The 23,448-nt window shown below is 37.0% G+C and overlaps 4 protein-coding genes across 9 annotated transcripts in view; 1 reads left to right on the top strand and 3 right to left on the bottom strand.

Moving 5' to 3' along the window:
* Positions 1 to 488: 488 nt before the first annotated feature.
* Positions 489 to 3,448, bottom strand: zgc:110319 (uncharacterized protein LOC796111 homolog). Its single transcript, XM_043254646.1, has 8 exons — positions 3,275 to 3,448; positions 2,623 to 2,711; positions 2,388 to 2,523; positions 2,230 to 2,296; positions 2,028 to 2,139; positions 1,862 to 1,925; positions 1,192 to 1,366; positions 489 to 1,110 (listed from the first exon to the last, which is right to left on the bottom strand). The coding sequence occupies exons 1-8, from the start codon at positions 3,328 to 3,330 to the stop codon at positions 1,039 to 1,041; spliced, it is 771 nt and encodes a 256-aa protein (XP_043110581.1). The 5' UTR covers positions 3,331 to 3,448; the 3' UTR covers positions 489 to 1,038.
* A 1,170-nt stretch (positions 3,449 to 4,618) lies between these two features.
* On the top strand, positions 4,619 to 10,846 carry si:dkey-228d14.5 (uncharacterized protein LOC796266 homolog). The gene is made up of 7 exons (XM_043255364.1): positions 4,619 to 4,923; positions 5,764 to 5,811; positions 5,892 to 5,963; positions 6,052 to 6,119; positions 6,258 to 6,388; positions 7,370 to 7,547; positions 8,036 to 10,846. Exons 1-7 carry the CDS (start codon positions 4,859 to 4,861, stop codon positions 8,221 to 8,223), a joined length of 750 nt encoding a protein of 249 aa, XP_043111299.1. The 5' UTR covers positions 4,619 to 4,858; the 3' UTR covers positions 8,224 to 10,846.
* eif4e1c (eukaryotic translation initiation factor 4E family member 1c) lies at positions 10,559 to 16,360 on the bottom strand. 2 transcript variants are annotated; one of them, XM_043255366.1, is made up of 7 exons: positions 16,254 to 16,360; positions 15,104 to 15,195; positions 13,096 to 13,191; positions 12,901 to 12,964; positions 12,551 to 12,664; positions 12,324 to 12,463; positions 10,559 to 11,736 (listed from the first exon to the last, which is right to left on the bottom strand). In XM_043255366.1, exons 1-7 carry the CDS (start codon positions 16,269 to 16,271, stop codon positions 11,622 to 11,624), a joined length of 639 nt encoding a protein of 212 aa, XP_043111301.1. In that variant the 5' UTR covers positions 16,272 to 16,360; the 3' UTR covers positions 10,559 to 11,621. The 2 variants fall into 2 exon arrangements, with proteins under 2 accessions (XP_043111301.1, XP_043111300.1); XM_043255365.1 differs by having other exon boundaries at positions 16,203 to 16,286.
* Positions 16,361 to 19,066: 2,706 nt separating this feature from the next.
* Positions 19,067 to 23,448, bottom strand: part of tet1 (tet methylcytosine dioxygenase 1) — a 33,681-nt gene continuing 29,299 nt past the window's right edge. For all 5 annotated transcript variants that reach the window (XM_043255356.1, XM_043255357.1, XM_043255358.1 and 2 more), the window contains one exon: positions 19,067 to 23,225. In XM_043255356.1, the coding sequence (XP_043111291.1) occupies positions 22,294 to 23,225 (932 nt within the window). In that variant the 3' untranslated portion in view covers positions 19,067 to 22,293. The remainder of the gene's footprint in view (positions 23,226 to 23,448) is intronic.

The following is a 23,448-nucleotide window of genomic DNA, read 5'->3' as shown; positions in this document are numbered from 1 at the left end:
TTGCCTGCAAAGTTGAACAAATAGAAATAAGAATAAGAGAGGTTTTCTAATGGCACAGCAGTAAACAGGAAAGTCCTTTAAATGTCCCCTTAAAGTTTCCCTGATCTCTAAAATCATTTATATGATCGTACAGGGCAATAGTCCAATTGTTTTTGTAAAGATAAACACATTCACTAACTAAATAAATGAAAAAAATTTATAAAAACCGCCGTCCTTAAAAAAAAAAAAAGTTTAATTTAATTTTAATAATTAGTTCCAAACTCTAACATGTACCCATTCAATGCTATTGCGAAAAAAAATTTATGTGCTTTAAAGGACTCTTTTTGGACATTTTGCATATTAGATATTAAAATGTATCATTCCTGGAATTTGTGAAACACTTTTGTTCATAAAGACGTTGACCTTTTTACGCTGAAATGAAAAATAGAGGAAAAAAAAACATAATGCAAAAGAAATTGTTGAAAAGAAGTAAAGACAGGACAAATATCTACACCAAGACAATCACTAATTGTATTGTTTTATTTTATTATAGGTCCGCCAGCACTGCTGAATGGCAGCTGTAGATGATCGTAACTGATCTCATTTGCAAAGACTATGGAAGATCTGCATTACTTCAAGTGCTCATTTGAGAGAATGTATCAGGAACACAGCGTAAAAGAACTCCCAATTAATTACAGCACTCTCCACACATCCTGGTTCATTAAACATAGTCATTCAAAGTATAACCGTCTTCAATTTAACCATTGTTTCTTTTAAAAATAACAAACCTGCTAAGAATCTTTGTAACTAAGTGAGTTGAGTGCCAGTCAAAACATAAAAGAGTGCAGATGTCAGTTGTCTTGTACTTGCAATCACAATATTGCACTATTATATTGGAAACCGAACACCTTACAACACTGAGCTTTGTTAAATATTACAATATATGCTAGATTCTGCACCTTAAATATACAGCTTCCTTATGGAGCGTCTGAATCCCATTTTAATTACAGCACAACAATAGCAAATGGAAATATACGGACAGCAGAGCTGGGTCTTATGCTACGAGTCTTGCAATTTCTTCTCCACTTCTGCAAACACCTTCATGTTGACCTCATCCACTTCATCCTCAACCTTATCAAATGAAAAAAAAAATGCAGTTTAATATGCAAAAGATGTTACCATGAATAACTCTGATGGATTTATATCTCTCACCTGTTCTACATTGTCCACCTCGGGTATATAAAACTGCAGCATGTTCTGGATGCCATTTTTTAGGGTAACTGTGGAGCTGGGACAGCCCGTGCAGGAGCCAACCAGCTTCAGCTTCACAGTGCCATCCTCAAAGCCCTTAAATATGACATCGCCACCATCCTCCTGAACCGTGGGTCTTACAGAAAGAAGACAAAGCACTGAACTCTGCTGGTCTTTCAGTACATAGCTACTCATTTAAATGTCCTCTCCATATATACAGTAACTTTACTGTGTTGTGCTAAAAATCATGCTTTTCAATAAGGCCAGTATTGCTAGTAATTTTAAAAGGTAGCTCAATTCTAGTAGTAGCCTTCAGTATTGCTTGGAATGAATCTTCTTAAGAAAAAAAGATTATTGAAATTTATCAGGCATGCATCAGGTGTCCGGTATAATATTGTGAATTATTACAATTTAAAATAATTATTTTCTATTTTAATATATATTAGAATGCAATTTATAACTGCAATAAAATAGCATTTCATATATATATATATATATATATATATATATATATATATATATATATATATATATATATATATATAGAGAGAGAGAGAGAGAGAGAGAGAGAGAGCTTAGAGACCTCAAACCTACTATATTTTATGTTAAGATTAAAACTAAATAAACATACCTGATCCGTGTGTCTAAAAGCTCCTTAATCATTAAGACAATTTCATCATCATCTTCTGTAATACCTTAAGAATAAAGAAATAAAGACAAAAAATGTTTAATACAATGAATCAAAATGCATTTAGTCAATTTGCACATGTATTTAGTCGATGCATATGTTTGCTCACTGCTCTCAGCATGTGTTGCTCCCATTGTGATGGCCTCGCCATTCTCGAAGAACTTAGTAATGATCTCAATAGCATGCCGCCTAATGTCTGTCCATTCAACCTCATCGTCCGTCTTTAAATAGTAACAACAAATTCGCAAATTGAGTTGCAACATTCAAAAAAGAATAGCCACCAGACAGACTGTCTTACTGCTGAACACTACCTTAGTCAATGTGATGAAATCTGGGCCATAAAAGACACTTTTTATGCCTTCAATTTGGAAAAGATCCCTGTTGGATGATTATAACAAATCTATTTTAAACACAGCAAAGCTTTACCCCGACGTGCAAAAAGATGCTGTACTTTGACAATGAAGCTTACCTGGCTAAAGGCGAACTCTCCGCAGAGTTTGAAGTTGGGAAATCTCGAGTCCCTGTCCCCAGCACAGGCTTACCGGGAAGAAACTTTAGGCTTCTCGGGTTTGGTGTGTCTTGAGTTAAAATGGAAAGCTTTCGTACTGCAATAAATAAAAAAAAAAAAAGATTACAAGGCTTTACGATATTAAATTCAACAGCATTACAAGCTTTAATTACATGTACACATTAATACGCCTCACCTGAGAACAGTTTGCTTTCATACTGTTGAGACCGTTTTCTATGGGCGGCCCACACTGAATAGCACTGATTTCTGTCATTTACAGCCAGTCTAAGAGAGAAGATATGCGATTAGTCTCTACTTTCACAATACAGGAATAAAAAGAAGAAATATGAAGAGTTTGTTTTCAAAAGTTTTTTTGTGTGTGTTTTTTATTGTTTATTGTGTTAGTGAGCTGTTTTTTTTTTATTATGTATGAAAATAATATTAAAACAACTATTGAAAATCAAAATAACCCAACTGCAGATTGAAATTAATTGGAATTCACAATGAAAAAAAAACGGAGCAGTTTTTGCAAATTAACTTTTTCACGCACGCACGCCCGCGCCAGCAAACAAACAAACAAACAAACACACACACACACACACACATATATATATATATATATATATATATATATATATATATATATATATATATATATATATATATATATATATATATACTTTTATGACAGATAAAGGTGATACCGAGGTAATCGTGTTACTGAGGTATTTTGCTGGAAAGAACTGTTACTGTGGCAAACCAGCACAATCATAATTTTACATTATATTATGCAACAATACACATCTAGGATCTGAATACTGTTAAAGACGCATTATGGCATTTCCAACCTCAAATGATGTGACCGTGTGAAGCGCATTAGACTCCATCTTACAGACGCCGCCATTTCGATTGTTTTGAAATTTAGGACCCCAGAGCGGACAATAATTCTCCTGCTGAAAAATACGACTTGGCGTATGTTAAATGGAAATCGCGTGTTATTAAAATATATATAGCGCTTATAAAAAATATGCAGCGAAATGCATATGAAATCAGAGTGAATCACGACAAAACAGGTGGATTGCACCTGGCGTGCCAATATAAAAAGAGGCGCAAGTGGACTAACCCTTTATCTGTGCGTCCCCTCTTAAAGGGATAGTTTCAGAAATATTTCCTCAGATTGAAAATGACAATTAATGTACCTTTGTTTTGGGTGTTTCCTTTTGTTCAGACTTTGTGGATAATGATAATGATATATCTAATTGTCCAACATATTTTCTACGATGGTATAAACTGAATGTAAACCCCACTAACATCTCAAACAAGAACTCAAGTTGTATATAAATACAATTTAAATGTCTTTTAACAAGAAAGATATAAAAACGTCTAGAATCTGTTCCATGTTTAAGACTGTTTCTTAATATAGCCTACTTGTATTATTTGTGTGCCCTCCCTTTCTGTCTATTTCTTAAGAATTATTATAGTTTATACTTTTTCTGTTAATCCATAAGTAACTAATTTATTGTTAAAAGGTATTTAGTTTGTTTTGTATGTACTCTAATCATTGTTGTTTATTATTACAAAAAAATTGCCCATAATGAAAACGTACTCACATTCATGACTGATTAAACTATGTTTACTTTCTCTTTTGCATAATAACACAGAAGACGTTAGATATAAGACAGATTTTTCCAGCATTCACCTTCATGTATGAAAAAAAAAACATGTAATGATCAGTCTGTCAGTCTCTCAAGGGCTGATTTGAGACTAATGTGACTTATAATGTATGCAGGATGTGGGATGTTGACCTTATGTGGACTGAGATGCGATCAAATAAAAATTTGGTATTAAAGCCCTGAACTGAAAGACTCCATTAATAATATAATTCATGATGCATTCATTAACCTGTTGAATTATACTGCAAGCCTTTTAAATGTTATATTAAAGTAGCCATGACGCACTCTTGAGTCCTTGCACGCAAAGGACTGAAAAGGCTTGACTTGGTGACACTTAAATGTTTTGATTTGATTGAAGGTTAAGAGCTGAAAAGTTTGGGAACCACTGCTCTTAACAAACATACTCTCAGGACAGCTATGAGTAAGACCGTATGTAAACACCGGGACAAGGCTGAGTTGACTCAACTATAGTTGCCTTGTGGCTGTTATATTCTGCTCTCTTAAAGAAGGTGATTACCATAGAGGAGTGGCTGGATGTAGTGGTGGCACGTCTCAGAGCTTCCTTTGAGCGTTTAAGAATGTAGCTCATCTGGTAGAAGAGACAGTAAACCGGTAAAGCCAGGAGAAAAGTGAAGGATGCTAAAGGACATGGATTTGAGGGGCTAATATGCCAGTCAGCTTTTCAAGACCTCCGTGGAAGAATCACTTCTAAGATTATCAGCACTCACTTTATTCTCAAACCAACTTTCTCCAAGAAACATGGCTGTCTGGGTTATCTTACCAATTGTTCTGTGTGCCGTCTCATTTATCGGGTGCTGGACAGTGTGAGTTGAAGAGATTTTTTGACATTTCTCTCAATTTGAATGACATTTTGAAGATGTACTGTCAATTAAAACTCGGACAGAGGTTTTGTTAGTCTTCTATTACTGATAAAATATTTGCATTATTATTTCTCATATCTCTTTACTGTTGCTGAGAATATATTAGATACTAGATAGAAAGATAGATAGATAGATTGATTGGCATTGTTTTAATCATAATTTACGATGTTGTAGTCATAATTCATTAATATCTACATTATGTCATTGGTGCGGACATGTAAATTATTGTTGTACAACCAGTTTAACCACAAATGCAACAACAAGAGGCATGTCATTTCAGTGTTTATGTCAAAAGTGACAGGGTACATTATATACAGTATATTACTCAGTAATCGAAGTCAGGATCAGAAAAACTGTCTGTCAAGGCTGGTCTTTTCTGCTCTCTGGAAGGGGAGTGTGATCTAAGACAAATTATCACATACATTGTTAAACACTCGTTAATTTCTGAGTCATGCTGTATAAACAGGTTCCGGGTTACTTATTAATCCTTATGCATCCTTATGCTAGAGCAAGAATAATAAAAGCACAGTATTTTGGGTCTAATTTTAGTACCGTTTTTCCTTTTTTTTCATGGTATTTGTGGCAGTTAAAAGCAAACATGATCCGAAACGCACTTTATATTTTACGAGAAAGTCCTTTCTAAGTCGAACACCAAAATGAGTAAAAAACAAGAATCGGATTTCATTCATCTGATATGATGATGAACAGTATAATGTATCACTGTAAACAAATCAAAGTGACTCCAAATGACTTGTGCGGTAAAAAGTTCTCTTGTCTTTACAGATACGGACTTGCGTTAAGTTTCAACCATGTCTGCTCACTTAATAACTGGTAAAGTGATGAGTTCGGCTTTATTTAACGGCATCGTTCTGTTATGCATGTTTTATTAAAGCTTTCTCTTGATGTCACAGGGAATACAGAAACTCATGTCACCCAAATGAAACGGGGATTTGCTGCACCCTGGATAATGTTCCCACCATAAGGTCTGCAGAACACATCACCTCTACAACACCTGCTATTTTCAGTTTCATAATCTGAAGGAATGACAGGCATTTTCTACTTATTTTGCAGCACAAGCGGAACAAACCTTCCAGAAAACTCTCTTTTCACAGCAACAATCAATGCTGGTTCATTTTTGTGTGGGTTTTCAGTTCACGTTTCACTTCCGTCTTGACAAAGGCGTTTAATTAAAATACATTTTTATCTCTCGCGGCAGCGAATTGTATTGTGGTTTAAACGTGAAATGTGTAATGCGTCTTTTCTTTGTGTCCGCACAGTTCTGATTTTTTGCGTTTTCCATCACGCGCACATCCTGGACAGGAACAGTGTTCATTCCCTTCTCAGTAAGATTGCAGTGGTTTTGGGCTGTGTGGTGTCTGTGGGCGCTTTCATGGCAGGGAACTGCAACGTAAGTACAGAAGAATACTCTTCAGTCATTTTACTTCATGCTTGTATCAGAATTGAAGAACCACTACAAAAAATAGTTCAGCCAAAAATTTGAATTTGCTGAAATTTGGACTCCTAAATTGGATTCAAGATGTTGATGTGCTTGGCAGTGAATGGGTGCCATCAGAGAGTTTTAGTTTTTAGTCCATCTCCATCTCCAGTCCATCAATTAATGTCTCATGAAGCAACAAGCTATATGTTTGTAAAAAAACAAATCCAAAAGCTTAATTACAAACATACTTCACTTCACAGAACGTTAATCGGTTATGGATGTCATTCTGATGGCACCCATTCACTGCAGAGGATCCACCGCTGACCAAGTGGTGTTAACACGGTAGCACATTTTCACATTTGGGTGAACCATTCATTTAATAAAAGGGTTTTAGGCAACAAAAAAACAGACAAAAATAAAGGTCCTTAAGGATGTATTTATGATAACAGGTTGTATTACAACATTCATGTGAAGTCAATCATAGGTGGAGTCACAAAACAAACTCTTTGCATGGTTGGTAGGCTGTTTCTTGTAGCCAGACTCTGTAAATGTGACAAACATAAATGATCTTGTGAACATTTCACTTTAATATCAGCTTTAACCTGTTTTTTGTTTTTTTTTAATTTTACATATTTAATAACATTTTGAACACAAACATGTAATTCCGTAGTAAGTGCTTATCCTAGATAAAAACAGAATAAACTGAAACATTCTCTTTTGACATCTATAGTACCATGCAGTACCTTTAACACACTTGGAAATTGTCATAACACAAAAGGTTCTTAATATCTTTTACATTAATAAAAAAAAGGTTGTTTTAAGAAGTTCACGCGGAGGTACCTTGAGAAACCCGCAACGGTTCTTAAATGGCATCAAACGCACCTTTTTGTTTAAGAATGTGTAGTGAGCAAATAGATATGAATAAATATTGTTTCCCGTGTTTCCTTGCAGCCAGCAGAGCTGGTGTTGCTCCATTACCTGGGTGCTGCTGTGAGCTTCGTGTTCGTGTGCCTGTACATGACCATCCTGACCTCCCTCACTAGTAAATGTATGCTGACTGGATGTGAACACGTTCTCTATCCTCTGCGCATCATCTCCTCATTTATCCAGATTACTGCCACCATCCTCTGTATCCTTTCATGCCCAGAACACTCACATATTACTGTTTTTCCCTGACACGTTAGTCATCAGTTATCCTGTTGTGCTTATCAGAAGATGTAGGCAGTTAAAGGCTTATTATTGCAATTTAATAATGACAAAATGTACCGTTAGTCGACTAATGCTTCAAATTAACAACTAGTCCACCAGAAAAATCTTAAGTCAAGTATTACTCGTATCACTCAATTCTGTTATATTACACACCCTCACATCTATCCAAACCTGAATGCGTTTCTTTGTTCTGTGAAACACAAAATAATAGTCTGGAGAATGTTGATAAGCAGTCACTCCCATTGACTTCTATTGTATTTTTTGGTTCCATCTGTTATTGTTACCAACATTCCTCTAAATATCTTTTGTGTTCCACATAAGGTCAGTCAGGCAGGTGTGGAGCTACACGGGGGTGAGTGAGCTAGTCAAATCACATTTGTTTTCCCTCCATAACTCCTCTTGCATCAGATGGCATCTTCTTCATCCAGGAGGATTACATCTTCAAGCACATCTCCGCCGTGTTTGAGTGGTTTCTTTGTGTCAATCTGGAGCTCTATGAACTCAGCTACACCGTGGAATTCTACTTTTTCACCACATCAATGCTTTCAGTGCTTTTAGCCAAGAAAGAAGAAGAGAAGCCTCTCATTTTGTCTTAACGTTAACAATCGTTCAGAACTCAATATGGTCTTTTCCGTTATGGACCTTAGAAATGATTTTAAACGTACCCTCATTCAAGCACTCTTGAAGACTTGTAAAGGGTTTGCACATACTTTTGAAGCTGGAATATAACGTACATACCCCTTGAGATAGCAAGCACTGGATTTACATTAGAGCATGATACTCTGATTTTTTTTCTCAGAGTGGAGCAAAAGGCACTTTGAACTTCTCAGTTTCTTTCTAAGCATCTTTACTATAGGAAAATATCTTACAAATGCAATATTTGACCTCGTATCTAGATTTCCTGTGAGCAACAGTAACTTGGTTGGTGCAGGCCGCTTAAATGATTGATCAGTGTTTACCTCACACTTTTAATCTAATCACTCAAACCCTTGATAATGTGGAAATCAACTGCTTGCAGGAAATGTGTAATTGTCAGAAATGAAAGTGGCATAAGGTCTATGCAGTAAAAGATAAGAAGAATCCATTCATAGTCACAGGTTTATCGCAAATCAAATTATTTTCTATTATCCCTTATTATTATGTCTGAAATTCGAGACTTCAAATATTTGAATTAATCTGAACTGGTATGGATATGTGAACTGAAACAACCTTTAATATGACAAAAAGAGACGGAATAACAGAATTAAAAATGAACAAAAAAAAAACTTTTTGTTGTCAAACAACAAACTGCAATTTTTTTTGTCTCTGTATGATACTTTGTTGATGTTCAGGTACAACTCATGTCTACTTAATTGTTGGCATTACTACAACAGGCTTTATAGCTTTAGTTTGCATGCCTTAGCATGCAAGACTTAATCTGCTGAAATTCAGTCTTGTATTTTTTTTTAAATGCTGCTTAAAATAATCTAGGCATGTACCTCCTGTTGCCAAATGCCTAATAGAAAAGTTGCCTGGAATGTGAAAGGTTTCATAATGTAATGGCCAGAAGGATGTTACCACACATACACAGGAATATAAAAAGTCAAGAGTGGTGTACAGTAACTCAAAGGAAGCCCAAGCACTTGAAACACCTGTTCTGTGTAATTCTTGACACACCCATTGTGTTTAACTAAGGAAATTATTGTATTCGCTTGAGCAAGTGAAGCTGCAACTCTATCGTTTATTATTGACACTTTCAGGTTTAATGGGGTAATCATCTAAAGTTTTCTTATTAAATAATGCAGTCGTCTATGTATTGGATATGAATACTTGAAACTATTTCCACAGACTATCGTGTGGTAACTATACAATCGCAAATACTGAACGATTTAGAAGCTTCCAGAACAGGGAGGGGAGCTTGTTCAAACTTTTGAGTTGAGGAGTGACTTTGTTTGGATAGGTTATGTACTTTTATGTACTATTGTATGACAAAAACACTGATGTAGCTCTTGGAGGACTTTGGACCTGTGTTTAAAAAATAAGCCTCAAAATGTGTCCTAAAACCTGGAAACTAGTTAACATTTCTGCACTTAAGGTTATGTTGCCCCAAAATCTAAGCGGCAACCACAAGCTCAAGACACTTTATTCTATAAACACAAAAGGCATTAGCAATACCCAACTAGTGATTTTTAAGTGTCTTGAAGGCATTTGCAAATAAGCAGATTAATGGTAAAAAAGGGGTTGCCAGGGACATTAAACATCTTCACACCAAACACAGACACTCACTAGTCACTGGTCTGCTTTTAGTTTTGTTGTTTATAGTTGTGCTCTTGAAAACTAGACTGAAAGAGTTGACTAAACATAAGTGATTGGATGTGAAGTGAAGACTTTGAAGCTTCGCAATCAATGATGTTGTTTCTTTACAACTTTTTTTTTTTTTTACATATTGAGACTGTATTTAATTAATAAAAGCTGTGCTCATTTGTGAAAATCATCCTCATGAGGGAAATGTTTTATTGGTCTCGCAGCTTATTTTCTACAATCAACCCAAAAGCCAATGGAAAGACAGGTCTTCACTGTTAAAGATAAAAGTGCTAAACGGTTAACTGCGATGCCAAAGAACCACCATTTTTGGCTCCAGAGAACCACCTCTTGCTCATTTTTTCATCTTAAGAACCTTCCTTCTCCACAAAGAATCTTTTGTGAAACAGAAAGGTTCTTTACGGAACCATTTAGACAAAGTTCCATCTGTGGTATCGTGAAGAACCATTAATTTTAGAGTGTAACTTCTAGAACTGCCTACAAAAACACATGATACATGCAAAACTCTTTTAGTTCATCTTAAGTGTTGCCGCTTTCAGGGCAATGGGGAAATTTGTTTGTGCTGATGACAACAAAACAACAATTTCAGGTAGGTCTGAATTCAAGAGAATAAAGAAACAGAAAATAAAATTCAAATGTTAATGCAAAGCACATAACCTTTACTTTGAAAGAAGGTAATATACATCCTGGAATTACAGATAATAAAGATACATTATGAGCAAAATAAATTCACAATGAATATCCTATCTTCTTTCACTGATCCAAAGATTGGGGTAAACTAGAAAATGTCTACAGTATCAATGAGGGGGGAAAGTGGTAGCAAACCTAAAAAGCATGTATGTCCAGGCATTCACTGAATACACTGTAAAAAAAAAAAAAAATAATAATAAAAATTGAAACAAAACAAAACAAAAAAAACAGCAAGCAGTTGTCCACATTGCTAAGAACCTCAAAAAGTAACCGAAAGAAAACAGGAGCTTGATTTTCATGGTGTTCCTCACACTACATAGTTCAACTGCAAAGCATTTCATAAATAGATGAAGGGGAGAAACAACTGTTAGATAGGTCTACAAGCAAGATGCCACAATTCCAGCATAGCTGAAACAATAAATGACCACTCCTCCAAATTTCAAACTTGGAGCTCGAGCGAAAGTAATCCTTTACAAACCTTTAAGATAGTCAGTCTGCAGGCGTCTCTGCAATCACTTCTCATGCCAAACACCTCCAACCAAAGCATGTTAAAACAGTTTGGGCCCTTAAAATGTCCGTGCGGATTTAGTTGTGGGTTTATTTGTTCGTCTGACGGTGAGAAACACTTCATGGCGTGACACGCAAGAGAAAGAAAGGTTAAAGCAAAGAACGGTATGTCTCTTATCTAAGCCTTAGAACCTCTTCAGCTAGGTAAGTCTGGATTAGTCCTTTTAATGACTAAAATGATATCAGTAACATCTAGCTCAACTCGTGTAGCTTTAGCTGATGCGGTCCTCTCTCAGGTCTAAACAAGCAGACGTCCTCTGATCCACACGGTAACGGTGCCGATCATTTCAGGCTGGAGAGCACTACATTTACATATTTGACTTTTTTTTTCTTTTCTTAAAAAGGAAGGACACTACAGTAGTTGACAACTCAAAAGTATTAATGTGATGCGAATTTGAAATTTTATAAACCTACAATGAGTTGAAATGAGTTTTCTTCAAACTGAATACATGTTCTTTGTTGTAGAGCCACTTTTGCTAGAGGTGTCGTCATGTGACTGGTATCCGATGAGGGTTTTGATTGGGAGACTCAAACGCTCTTTGTATTGTTGCCTAAAGGGGGAGAACAACAGATTTCTGTCACAATCAAAGCCGGTTATCAGCTTATTTACATCATACAAACATTTTAGACTCGAACTTCTAACGTCCAGTTATCATAGATACCAGTTATTACAGACTGAAATGAAGCAGAATGAACAAAAAAACACAACTACTTTATCTTTTGGCAGACTGAGAGATAATGGACGTAGGTCCTCACAGATCTAAATATCACAGGAACTTCTATTTAACAATGAACTACGAAAGGTTAATAAATGTTTTGGCATATTAGAATTATTTCTGAAGGATCATGCTATACTGAAGACTGCTAAAAATTCAGCTTTGCGTCACAGGAGTAAATTACATTTTAAAACATTAAACTGTTATAATAATAAACATGTTTTAATAATATTTCACAATATTACTGTTTTTACACTGTCATTTTTTTATCAAATAAATTTAACTTTGGTGAACGTGCCCTTTCAAAAACATCAAAATATCACCCTCCGTATTGTATTAGCAATGTTAGACCAAGAGGAAACATTTAATCAGTTCTCATTTGTACTTTACATTAATGTGCTGTGCCTCTGTGTGTAACATACCCTATCGTCATGATAGCGTCCCTGTTTTGGCAGTTGCCTGTCCAGATGGCTATTTTATCCCCCTTTGGCCTGACATTGACCACAGCTCCACACACGTCTTCACTGGCCTCATCAAAGGACTCTCCGATTAAACACAACAGCTGCAAACCACACAGTCAATATGAACTGAGCTGTGCACTAATCCATGTGAAAACATGAGAAGAAGAAGAAAAAAGCAGAAGTCTTACTGTCTCCATCCAGTAGCGGTCAAGGTCATTGTGCCGTTGCTGTTTGCTCAGGGTCATTAACCACCTTCCACCGAGTTTATTCCTGTCATCCTCCCACATGGGTTTAATACCATCCTGGGACATACAAAATAATCTGGATATCAGTGCGTTGTCGTTTTTACTCATTTCTAATGTTCATCTCTTTATAAGTCTGCAGGTAATTAAATCAACAGTCACATGATCGCCAGAGTGATGCTTACAAAAACTCAAAAACAGACCTGCTTTGCAATAAAATATTTTGTTAATGATCAACCTCAGATTTCAGTTTGGCCATACACACACACACACACACACACACTTCCTGATCTTACCTTAAATAAACAGTAGTCACAGCCAAATCCAAGCTTACTGGGCTGCTGTATGTGATTGTATAATCTGAGAAGTCAAAGGAAATAGTGTCAAGTCAAATTCATCATAATTTGCCATTCAAAGTTTCAAGCTTTGTTTGTAAAAAAAAAAAAAAAAAATCATAATGTGACTTCAATATGACTAGTAAAAACACTTACGCCCAGAAATCTTCCACCGTGTCAAACTTGGAGATGAGACGCAGATTTTCTGTCCAACTTTTACTCTTGTCATTTTTGAAATACCAGAGAGCCCATCTGCAGAGTCGCACACAAGCACAGTGAGCACGGGTCTCTTTGGGTCACTCATATAATATTCATGCAGAAGCTCTCAAAGAGATGACTCATACTGTCCTGTTAACCAATGGAAAATCATGGCTGCTCTACAAAAATGTGAAATATTACAGGTTACAGTATTATATGGTATAGCATACACTGTTCATGTGATTCTCTCAACAGATTGTAAGTTTTAGAAAACAAGATCACTACTTCTCACACAAACTCGTGGAGCAGTCGCTAAAGCTAATAAAGTAATTCTCAAATTCATTTATTCTCAAACTTTTCAATCAAATTGTTCTAGATATTTAGAACTACTGATAAAACAATTTGTACAATTTGTTTAAAAAGCCGCAACCAATAACATTTTGCAAAGACACATTAAAATGTGACAGTTAAGACATTTATGATGTTACAAAAAAGCCTACTGGAAAAAATGGTGTTCTTTTGAGCTTTCTATTCACTGCAGAATCCTAAACATGGGCTTTGTTTCCAAAAATAAATAAGCAGTACAACATTTTCTCTTAATTTTGATAAACCAAACAAACCTATGAAGCATAAAAAAAGTCTTTCAAAAACATCTAGCGCAAGGGTCATCTACCTTAATCCTGGAGGGTCCTGCAGAGTTTATCTCCAAAGTTTCAAGTATCCCTAGTAAGACCTTGATTAGCTGCTTCAGGTGTGTTTGATTAGACTTGGAGCTAAACTCTGCAGGACGGCACCCCTCCAGCAATGAACTTGGTGACCCCTGATCTAGCGCATAAAAGAACAAAAGTTAATTTTCACCTCCCTGTATCTAGAATAAAGTAAAAGGACAGAGAAACAATGCGGCTGCACTAAACAAAAACCGCTATTGTTATCAGTCATATAATAAGAGGTTGATGAAACCAGCAAAGACTGCAGGGTTATCCGTACTGCAGCCTTGACCTGCGGTGAACTTTGAACTTTTGGTTATCTCTATACAAACTGAAATGAAACTGAATAATTTTTTTTTTTAAAAAAACTACTACCATAGATGCTGAAATGTGAATGCTACTCTACAATCCATCTTTTAGAAGACTAAGAGACACCTTTCACAATAAATGAAGGTCCTCGCAGATCTAAATATCACAGGAATAAGCCACGGGCAGTGAAAAGGCAGAAAGGGCTGGAATGAGACAGCTCAACATGTGAGCTCAGCACTTCCTGCAGCATGCTGGCAGACTGCCACCGCATCGCTCACATGACTTTTGAGCTCCGAATGACACTAAACACTACAGCCACCTAAAATCTAGCTCTCCGTGCACCATGTCACGCAAGACTAGATTTGTAGACGTCACGTCAGCTTAATATGTCCCGCGCAAAAATGTTAACCAAATACAATGTGCTCTATAATTAGTGACTTGCGAGCGCTAGTACAGATAAACCTGACACAGATACACACAAATGTCTGGGGGTCCTCAAGATTGTTCTTATTCTGACCAAAGCTGCATTTATTTAATCAAAATACAATACAAATAATAATACTGTTAATTATTATTCATATTTATCCACTTAAGAGTCACATGACCCTTCAGAAATCATTCTAATAAACGAAAATGATACGCATCCTGGCTGAATTTCTTTTCAATCGGTTCATAAATAATAGCAACATCTCATCGATCCTATTAATTTTAGACTCAGCATAAGTCAAAAAGTGCACTCTCCTTTTAGTGAGTTTTAATAAATAATGCTTAGAAAATTGGTCAATTCCAGTTCTCGGTTCAGTTTTTCTTTTTTTACACTCGTCATATTCATTATTTAATAAACACAGTCCTCTAATACACTAGGCCCGCAGGTCAAGTTATCTGCGCGCAGTATCCATGTTAGAGATGAGTTGCACTGGCCTCATCTACACAAAGAGAAATTAATTTACCTGTTTTGCAAAGGGTGTTTGATGTACTGTTCAGGACTCGTCACAGCAGCCGTAGGACTATCAGCACGGCCTTCTTCATTTTCAGTTCCTCGCTAAATACAGACAAAACAAAGAACAATTTAATTTCCAGCAACTTCAGGAAGTTTGGCTTCATGAAAAAAAAATACGACAGAGCAGAGAAATTTCCACAACTCCAACATAACCCCAGGCCTTTCCTCGACGGTGAGAAACCCGATTACAGAAAGTTCAGGGTCATTCCACACAAATACCTCCTCGCAGACATTTTGATCTTCCCAGACCTTAAACTGACCTACAGCTCATTCTGTGCACCTGTCAGCCTGGCTTCACTGCTGAAGGTGCACAAGGATAATCTGAGATCTCTGGATAAGCAAGTTAGCAAAGATACTAAATGGAAACAGCTGTTGCAGTAGCAAACTATTGGCTCATACAGCCCAGGACATCTGATCAGACTGAATTAACCTTCACGCCTGTTACCAAGACAACTAGCTCGATTACGACATGTTCTACATTCGGTGTAGCTGTGATCACACACACTATAGAGTTAGTAAGTCTAATTTCCAGTTCAATTTGGAGTCATACACCCTCTACTGTCGGCTACGGTGTAAGCTTCTCTAAACACATGCTCGCTTATTTCAGCGATCAATGACTTTCGTGCTATTTTCGGAGTCAGACTACGCGGTTATTCGGTCGTGCACACTGAAACATCACGTTTCATTGAAATAATTAGTCATGAAGCGTTTTAAGCAACCACGACTGAGCGCGCTAGCCGATGACTGTTAGCCATGAACACACGTGTCCAGATGTCTGGAGATCTGATCTCATCACGTCGAGCCGAGAGAAAACCCGTCACCATTCACCACAAGGGCGTTAGGGTATCATTCCGCACACCCGAAATGCCCCTTTATCGGGTGTGAGGACTGATGAATCGCCGTTGTCCGGACCCTCCCTGTCTCTAAAGTCACCAGCAGCAGTGCCGCCCCGAAACCCCACGGAACGCATGAAGGACACCTCTAGCTTTTAACAGTGCTGCCCACTGTTTTAACATATCCCGCGGACAACACAACAGACGCCGCTTTACCATTTCTGGTCGGTGGGAAACCCTAAATGGAAGAAACCCGCTCCCTCTTACCGGCTCCGAAGTCGCCATCTTGCCTGTGAAAATTCTTCTGACCGTTGGACGCTGCTGCGTCACGCACGCGCTCAGAATCTACGGAAGCTGGCCGGGCTCACTCGCGCAGGACGCGGGAGACAAAAACGCTATTTTGACTCATGCATATAAAGAGAAGCTTAAAATCTTTTTGTGTCATTGTAAGGAAACAACTGTAAGGGTGATTAATGAAACAACAACAATAATAATAACAATACTACTACTACTACTAATAATAATAATAAGGTATTTAAAATATTTTTAAAATAAAAAAGGTTCGAATTAACCTTACTGTAATGCAAACAAAGGCTAATATTTGAATAGTAAAATATATTTACTGTAGTTTTAATTGTATTACAATAATGCAAGCACCATCAATTCCATAGAAAAAATAGTCGTAGGTTTTGGGTAGGCTTTTTTTTTTTTGGAATTTTTAAAATTATTATTTCCTGTTTATGTTTTTGTAGGCTATGACTTGCTCATGCATGTACTTTAGCATTCACGTTGTATTTAAACGTGCTTAAATGCTCAAATGAGCAGCTAATGGTACATTTTGGTACCATTTTTCCGGGGGCTGTTGCTAACAAAATCTTCAAACAAATATAACAGCCTATAACTTTCATATTGCATCTCATTAAAGTAATTCAACATAAATAGCCCTGCTTTTGAGAAATCAGTGGCACGTGATCCTCAGGTTTCTGCGTGGTTTTGTCCTTAAGACCTGACAGGTCTGCTTCAGAATGTGTATTCGGTCCAGACTGCAAAAGAGGCTTGGATTTGTGACTTCAGGCTAAAACACTCCAACAGAAGGATTCACGAGCATTCAGCAGGAGTTGTGCACACCCTAACCTCCCCCGCTTGTGTCCCGCTGACCTCCAGAAATCACACAGCTGCTCTTTAGACGTGGCTCTTCAGAAAGTGTCTGGAAGGCTGCTTTCCTTTAAATTCTCCATTATCTTTGTTTGAATTATCATCTGTACAGGTCTGGATATTTATGGCATCTGTCGCTCTTCACCTCAAACATTCCCATAACTTCTGCTTGACATTTCCAGGATACGTTTTCTAGGTTTACTGTATTTGGAGAAACAAGGTCTACAAGATGTTCAAGTTGTAAAGACAGAAAAAACCTGGTTCGTTAGATTTTATTCTTCCACCCTGTATTTTTGTCTGGTGTCAGAAATGGTAAGAGACTGACAGTAGTTAGCGGTTTAGTTACTGGACTTAGTGTTGACTCGAGAATGAAAAGAAATCAGAAATGTGTCAGGGAAGAAGTATAGGCTACTTCAGTATATTTTATATAGTACGTATACCAATATCAGTGTATTAGTAGCAGTAGTAGTACATGAATGTGTACTAAGTTCCCGGTTTTTGAATTTGACAAATATTTTAATGAGTGTACTACTTTATCTTTTCACTGCATTTTTTAGTACCAAAGCTATACTATACTTCTTTTATACTGTTATAGGCCTATGTTATGTACTTCTTGCTGACATTTCTTTATGAATACACTCCAGTTTTTCTCAGTGCATACTTGGTGCAAATATAAAGATGTTAAGTGAGTATTCAGACTATTACTATTAATTTACTGAGACTATTCTTTAAGATTTACTTTCATACACTAAACAATGGATTAAAGTATCATTATTTGCTAACTAACTGTATAAGTTGACATGTAGTGTAGCTACACTAACAACAAAACTTTAGTTTGTAATTGTTACGCTTAGAAGAATACTTTTATCCAATTCTCTTAAGAAATAGTAGATATATATCGAGGGGTGAGGACAAAGGGACATTTTCACATGAAAGTTCTTGATGAGCTCATTCTACTGGGAAAAATATACCATCATCCGCAATAAAACAATTATAAATGATTATAATCAGTACACAAAGTCATATCAAATATGCAAGCACCACGTATTTAAAAATATATATATTATTCAGACTTACATGTCAAAAGCCAAGTGTACTTAGGAATAAGTTTGAATTGCTGGATTGAAAGTATGTATACTATTTTTCGTTTAAAAGAAGTAGGTCTATACTAATAGCACTGCAATAAGAAATTTTTGCAAGGTAATCAAGCTATTCAGGGAAATTAGATTCTCAAGTTTTGGATTCGTTGGAAATTTTGGAATATGAACTTAACAAAACATGGGCGTTAAGGTCATCTGAGGATGGGCACCAGTTTGTCAAATTGTGCCCATAGAGGGCACTAGAAACTGTTGATTTTAAAATTCATGTTGATTTTAAAGTTAAAGTTTAGGTGTACTCTTGGAGAACTGTAAGAGCTCTACATCTGGTGTCATAATATAATTATCTGTCCTATAGAGGGCGACCAGACCATAGTTCATCATTCATTTAATCAATTTAGTATAAAGGCAACTTTATGGGTTGATTTAAAATATTTCATAACCAACAGCAAATTCTCCTGAATTGCAGGTCATTTGATTTTTTTTCTTTCACTTTTTATTACAACATAGCTGGTGAATTACTTTTCCTGAACACATTCGGCAGACATGAGCCAAATACATATTTGAGCATGCTCCAAACTGACTAACGTTTAAGATGTTTTCAAAAATCTATTCAAAATATCTGACCCTCTTAAAAACACTCAATGGAAATGGAAATACTGTTGGAATGCAGAGTAATATGCTCGATGAATTGCTACGGCACGATTATTTTATGCTTTGCTACGTCCTGTGTAGAACGTATCAGATAAACAGCATGTGTTCGGGCTGTGAATTTGGATGCGTACAAGAGTTTAAAAAAAGTATGCAAAAAAAAAAATTCACACGTACTGTACAACTACTGTGCATTTTATTTTCTAAAAGAAAAATCTCAAAAGCTGGTGTTTCTTTCCTTGACATATCATTTCAAGTCACAAGTCTTCAAGTCATCATATGTTCTTGTTTGTTTTGTAGGTAAGAGGAGGTTTAAAATTCCACATTATAACAGTGCCCGTAATGGCTTACATTCATTCTTAAAGCTGAAGTGTGTAAATGTTTCTATAGTTAACATAACTAATTTAGATAAAGATAAGAAAACAAGTTAATAGTAGGTTTAATTCACTACAAGTGTAGCATCTGCATCTCTGAGCTGCAATCGAATCACCGCTCGAACCCGGTCCAACACAACCGTATTCATCGATTTGCCTCATTATCTGAGAAAAATGCCAGAAAATATTCATTATTATTAATTTGGTTTTGTTTGACGATGTTAGTGGAGCCGAAAATGACACACTTCAGCTTTCATTCAACATATACAGAAGAGAATCATCAAACTGATAATATACATGAAGATGCTGTAAGGGAAACCTTTCCATTTTACAAAACATATCCGAAAATAAATTCAAATTTTGGAGAATTTAATTGGAAGACAATGCAAAAACTGTAGAAGCTTGTGTCCAAAGTTACATGGGCAGAGACCTGAGAAAAGAGGAAAAATACAACAAAAAAGAGGAAAAACATGCAAGGGATGCCTAATGTGAACATATTAAAAGGAATGTGGAAATATTTACTTTAGGAACGTTTTTTTTTAAATCAGACTGTTACAGTGAGAGCCATATTTAATCATCCAAACTCAAACAAGATCACATGAGCCAAATCCGACAAAATGAGTTTATGGTATTATAAATCAATTATAAATCTACTGTAATTTACACAGAAATGCAGTATTTGAACCAGAGACACAAAAGCCAACCCATAATTCACATAAAACAAGAGCTTAGAAAAATGCATAAAATCAGCGAGCATTGAATCGAATTGCATTGGTAATTCCCTTAGGCTATCTGATGTTCATAGTACTGGCATTTCAGTGTCAGTCAATTACCATCAGGGGACTGTGAGGTCATAGTATTATTTGTGCCACATAAAGTCAAGAGGAAAAAACACTTAATAATATAGCATGATCTAATGATATTCAAGCTGAGTAAAACATTTAGCACCGGCCAAAACAAAAGATCCAGAAGTAGTGCATTGAGATTTTTCAATGCCAGGGGATAATATATGAATGAGCACCAATGATGAGCACTTTCCTTGAGCCATAAACAAACTCAGCTCAGGGTTACAATATCGTTTTGTTACACATGATGGTTTTACACAAAAGCAACAATATCATTGTTCAGCAAAAATAGATTTAATTGAAGAGACAGTAGCGCGAACGTACCCATGCCGCTCTGTGACTTCAAGTTCCCCAAAACACAGGTACACATTGGGTTTCTGTTGAGCTTTTTTATTTTTGTCGCAGCTAGAGTACTAGTAAAACACATGTTCGTAGACAATGTGTCAAATTTCTCACAACCTGCGCGACAGGATGTTGTTTCAAGTGCTGAAGTACAGCTTTTTGGGTGTACAATGGTTTTGAACACTGACGTACACTCTTTAGCACCATAAAGATGAAATTAACAAGACATTTTTTAGCCGTATGTTCACTTTAAACCTTATGTAAGAGTAATGTAAACCTTTAGTTTTAAGCCAATATCTTGACTAGGCCTCTGGATGCATATGCAATTACGAAGTCATGAAATTGATTTTTTTCATTCAATGCACCGAAACAAAACCAAACATACTTGCGTATAAAAATGCACAGACACTGATCCACCCCACCCTCGCACCAATAAGTGATTGATTTAAAATAAAAATGCACTATGTAGCAATAAAAATATATGAAACGACATCTCAGGAGGTGTCATGGGATTTCTTTAAAAGCACCAGTGAAAAACATACAGTAAATTTGTTTAGACATAACTTAGCACGCTTGAATTGTATACAATGATTAAACTCTTTCAAGTCATGTTTTCCAACCTCTTTGGGAGTTAAAACAAAAAAAAAAATCAAGAATTGGGACCAAATACTATAAAATTTTACATAAGTGCCAGAAATTAACCAGTTTGGACACATTGTCAAAATGCAGCATAAAACCTTCCATGATTATTGCTTAAATATGCAAAGTTTCATAATCATGACACCAAAAAACGTGACTATAGATACTTGATGATGACTAAACCAAACGTGCATATTGAAAACTTCAATAGTCAGCTTGGTCTGAAGATACAAAGTGCTTTTTGAAAGGATGCCATGTTTATGTCTAATAACAGTGTTGGGGAAAGTTACTTTTAAAAGTAATGCATTACAACATTGCATTACTCCAAAAAGTAACTAATTACATTAGTTACTTTTTATGAAGAGTAATGCATCACAATGATTTTGCGTTACTTTTTGTCAATTATGCTAGGCTCACTTGTTGGGTTTTTTTATTAATAAAATGCTCAAAAGTTATATTTTTGGCAACTGCAAAGACCATTTCACATTGAAAGTGAAATGAATAGTCTCTGGAACTCCATTCCAGTTTCTCTCAAAACAGGGAAAGTAACTGACATATTTTTAATTACATTACTAGTTACTTGAAAAAAGTGATCTGATTACTAATTGAAATGCATTACCCCCAACAATGCCGAAACAATGTACCTTCATACCAATACGAATACCCAGAAAACTGATGTAAAGTTCCTGCAATGACCCATGTGTGGTTCATATTGGTCATTTAACCTTACTGCTACAATGGCACCATAAAATAGCAACTACCGAGTGTTGGACAAGACAGCACCCAAGGCTGAGACGAGAATATAGAATTCACATTTGACAATGTCAATTCGGAGTGTTTACTACACACGTCATTTAAAGGATGACATACTCCTATTGCAGTAAACAGGCTTGGACCAGAAATTAAATTACAAAATAGTCTTGAAAATGATCAGAATAAATAATCACATCTTCTATGCACTAATTTCATCTATATGTATAAAACCAGTTTTATAACATCTGTTCTGAGCACCATCTCTTTACAATAAAAAAACACAGACATACACACCAAAACTCACAGTTAAAAACCCACAAACGGTTGTCTATTTCTTCAGAAAAGCTGAGATGAAGAGCACAACTGAAGAAGGGCACACGTAAAAAAAAATGGGCATGAAAGGATGAGAACTAGCTGAGGTAAGGCATTAGCTAGACAAGCACGGAGAATTTTACGTCCAGCGGTTGTAAGGCCCAGTGACGTGCGTGAGGGAGTAGGGCGCTGACATGACGACGCCGTCACGGGGAACTGTTAGCGACTGACGGGTAGGAACCTGAAGCTTGTGTCTCTCATCTGGATAAGTCTCGTTTTCGCTCTCCGTTTCCGAATCCATCTCCTTCGACCTGTTGAGTCCCAGGCGCTCTGCTTCCTCTTTCTCCCTGGCCTTCTCGGCCATTTTGGCTTCCCACTGTTGCAGGCCGTGACCCGGGGCGTTCAGGCTCTTGTGCTGGTAGAAGACCAGGGAGATGCGGGTAGGATGTGTGCGGTTGGGCCGCAGGATGGGAGTGGTGGCGTGCAGTTCCCGCCGAGCGCATTCGATCAGGATGGAGCCGTGGGAAGGAGCCACCGCGACCCCACCGATGTTCCCGTCCAAGAAATTGTGCTCGCTGTCTGACCAGACTTCCTCTGCTTTACCCACCTCTGGGGTCAGGGGTTGCGCCGTAACTGGAGAGTTGCGGTGGTCCTCCGGGTTCAAGCGACTGTGGAGGCCCTCGGCGGGAGGCGGGGAGAGCAGGGTGGGAGCTGCACCACCCTGAAAGCACCGCAGCTCCTCAGGCTCGGATTTTAAGCAATTCGAATTCGTTCTCAGAGGGTCGTTCGGATACGAGTTTCTGAACGGTTCAGACATCTGCCTGACGGTCTCGAGTCCGTGTCTAGGAGAAGGAGAACCACTGCTGTGGCCCGTTCCTCTTGAGGGATCATGCGGTTGAGGGTGTGTGGAGGCCACAGGAGGAGTGCGGGATGTGTTACTCTGAACAGTAGAGCGCAAGTCTGAGAATTGGTCTCCAATGGTTGCAACGCCAGATAATCGCATGCTGGAACTTAAATTACAAGTATCCTTTTCCAAACATGGTGAATGTTCAGCAGAAGTTTGTTTGAAACCTGTGGGCAAAGAAAAAATAATAATATAAATTAGAGAATCCCTACATGTTTCCTGGAATAAATCTGACCCTATTTTATGATCTATTCTCAAGAGAAATTTCCTTTTACAATGGCCACGTACACACTGGAAGTTTCGGGAGTGAGTCCCATAAATCTTCGTTCCATGTGTGTACAGAGCAGCAGAGTCGCTCCTGCATTAGTAACTATAGCAACAAGTGGGTGA

Source organism: Puntigrus tetrazona, chromosome 13 (assembly GCF_018831695.1).
Source record: "Puntigrus tetrazona isolate hp1 chromosome 13, ASM1883169v1, whole genome shotgun sequence".
NCBI classification, from domain to species: Eukaryota; Metazoa; Chordata; class Actinopteri; order Cypriniformes; family Cyprinidae; genus Puntigrus; species Puntigrus tetrazona.
Note: the sequence above shows the minus strand (reverse complement) of the source record. Positions and strands in the feature narration are given on the sequence as shown.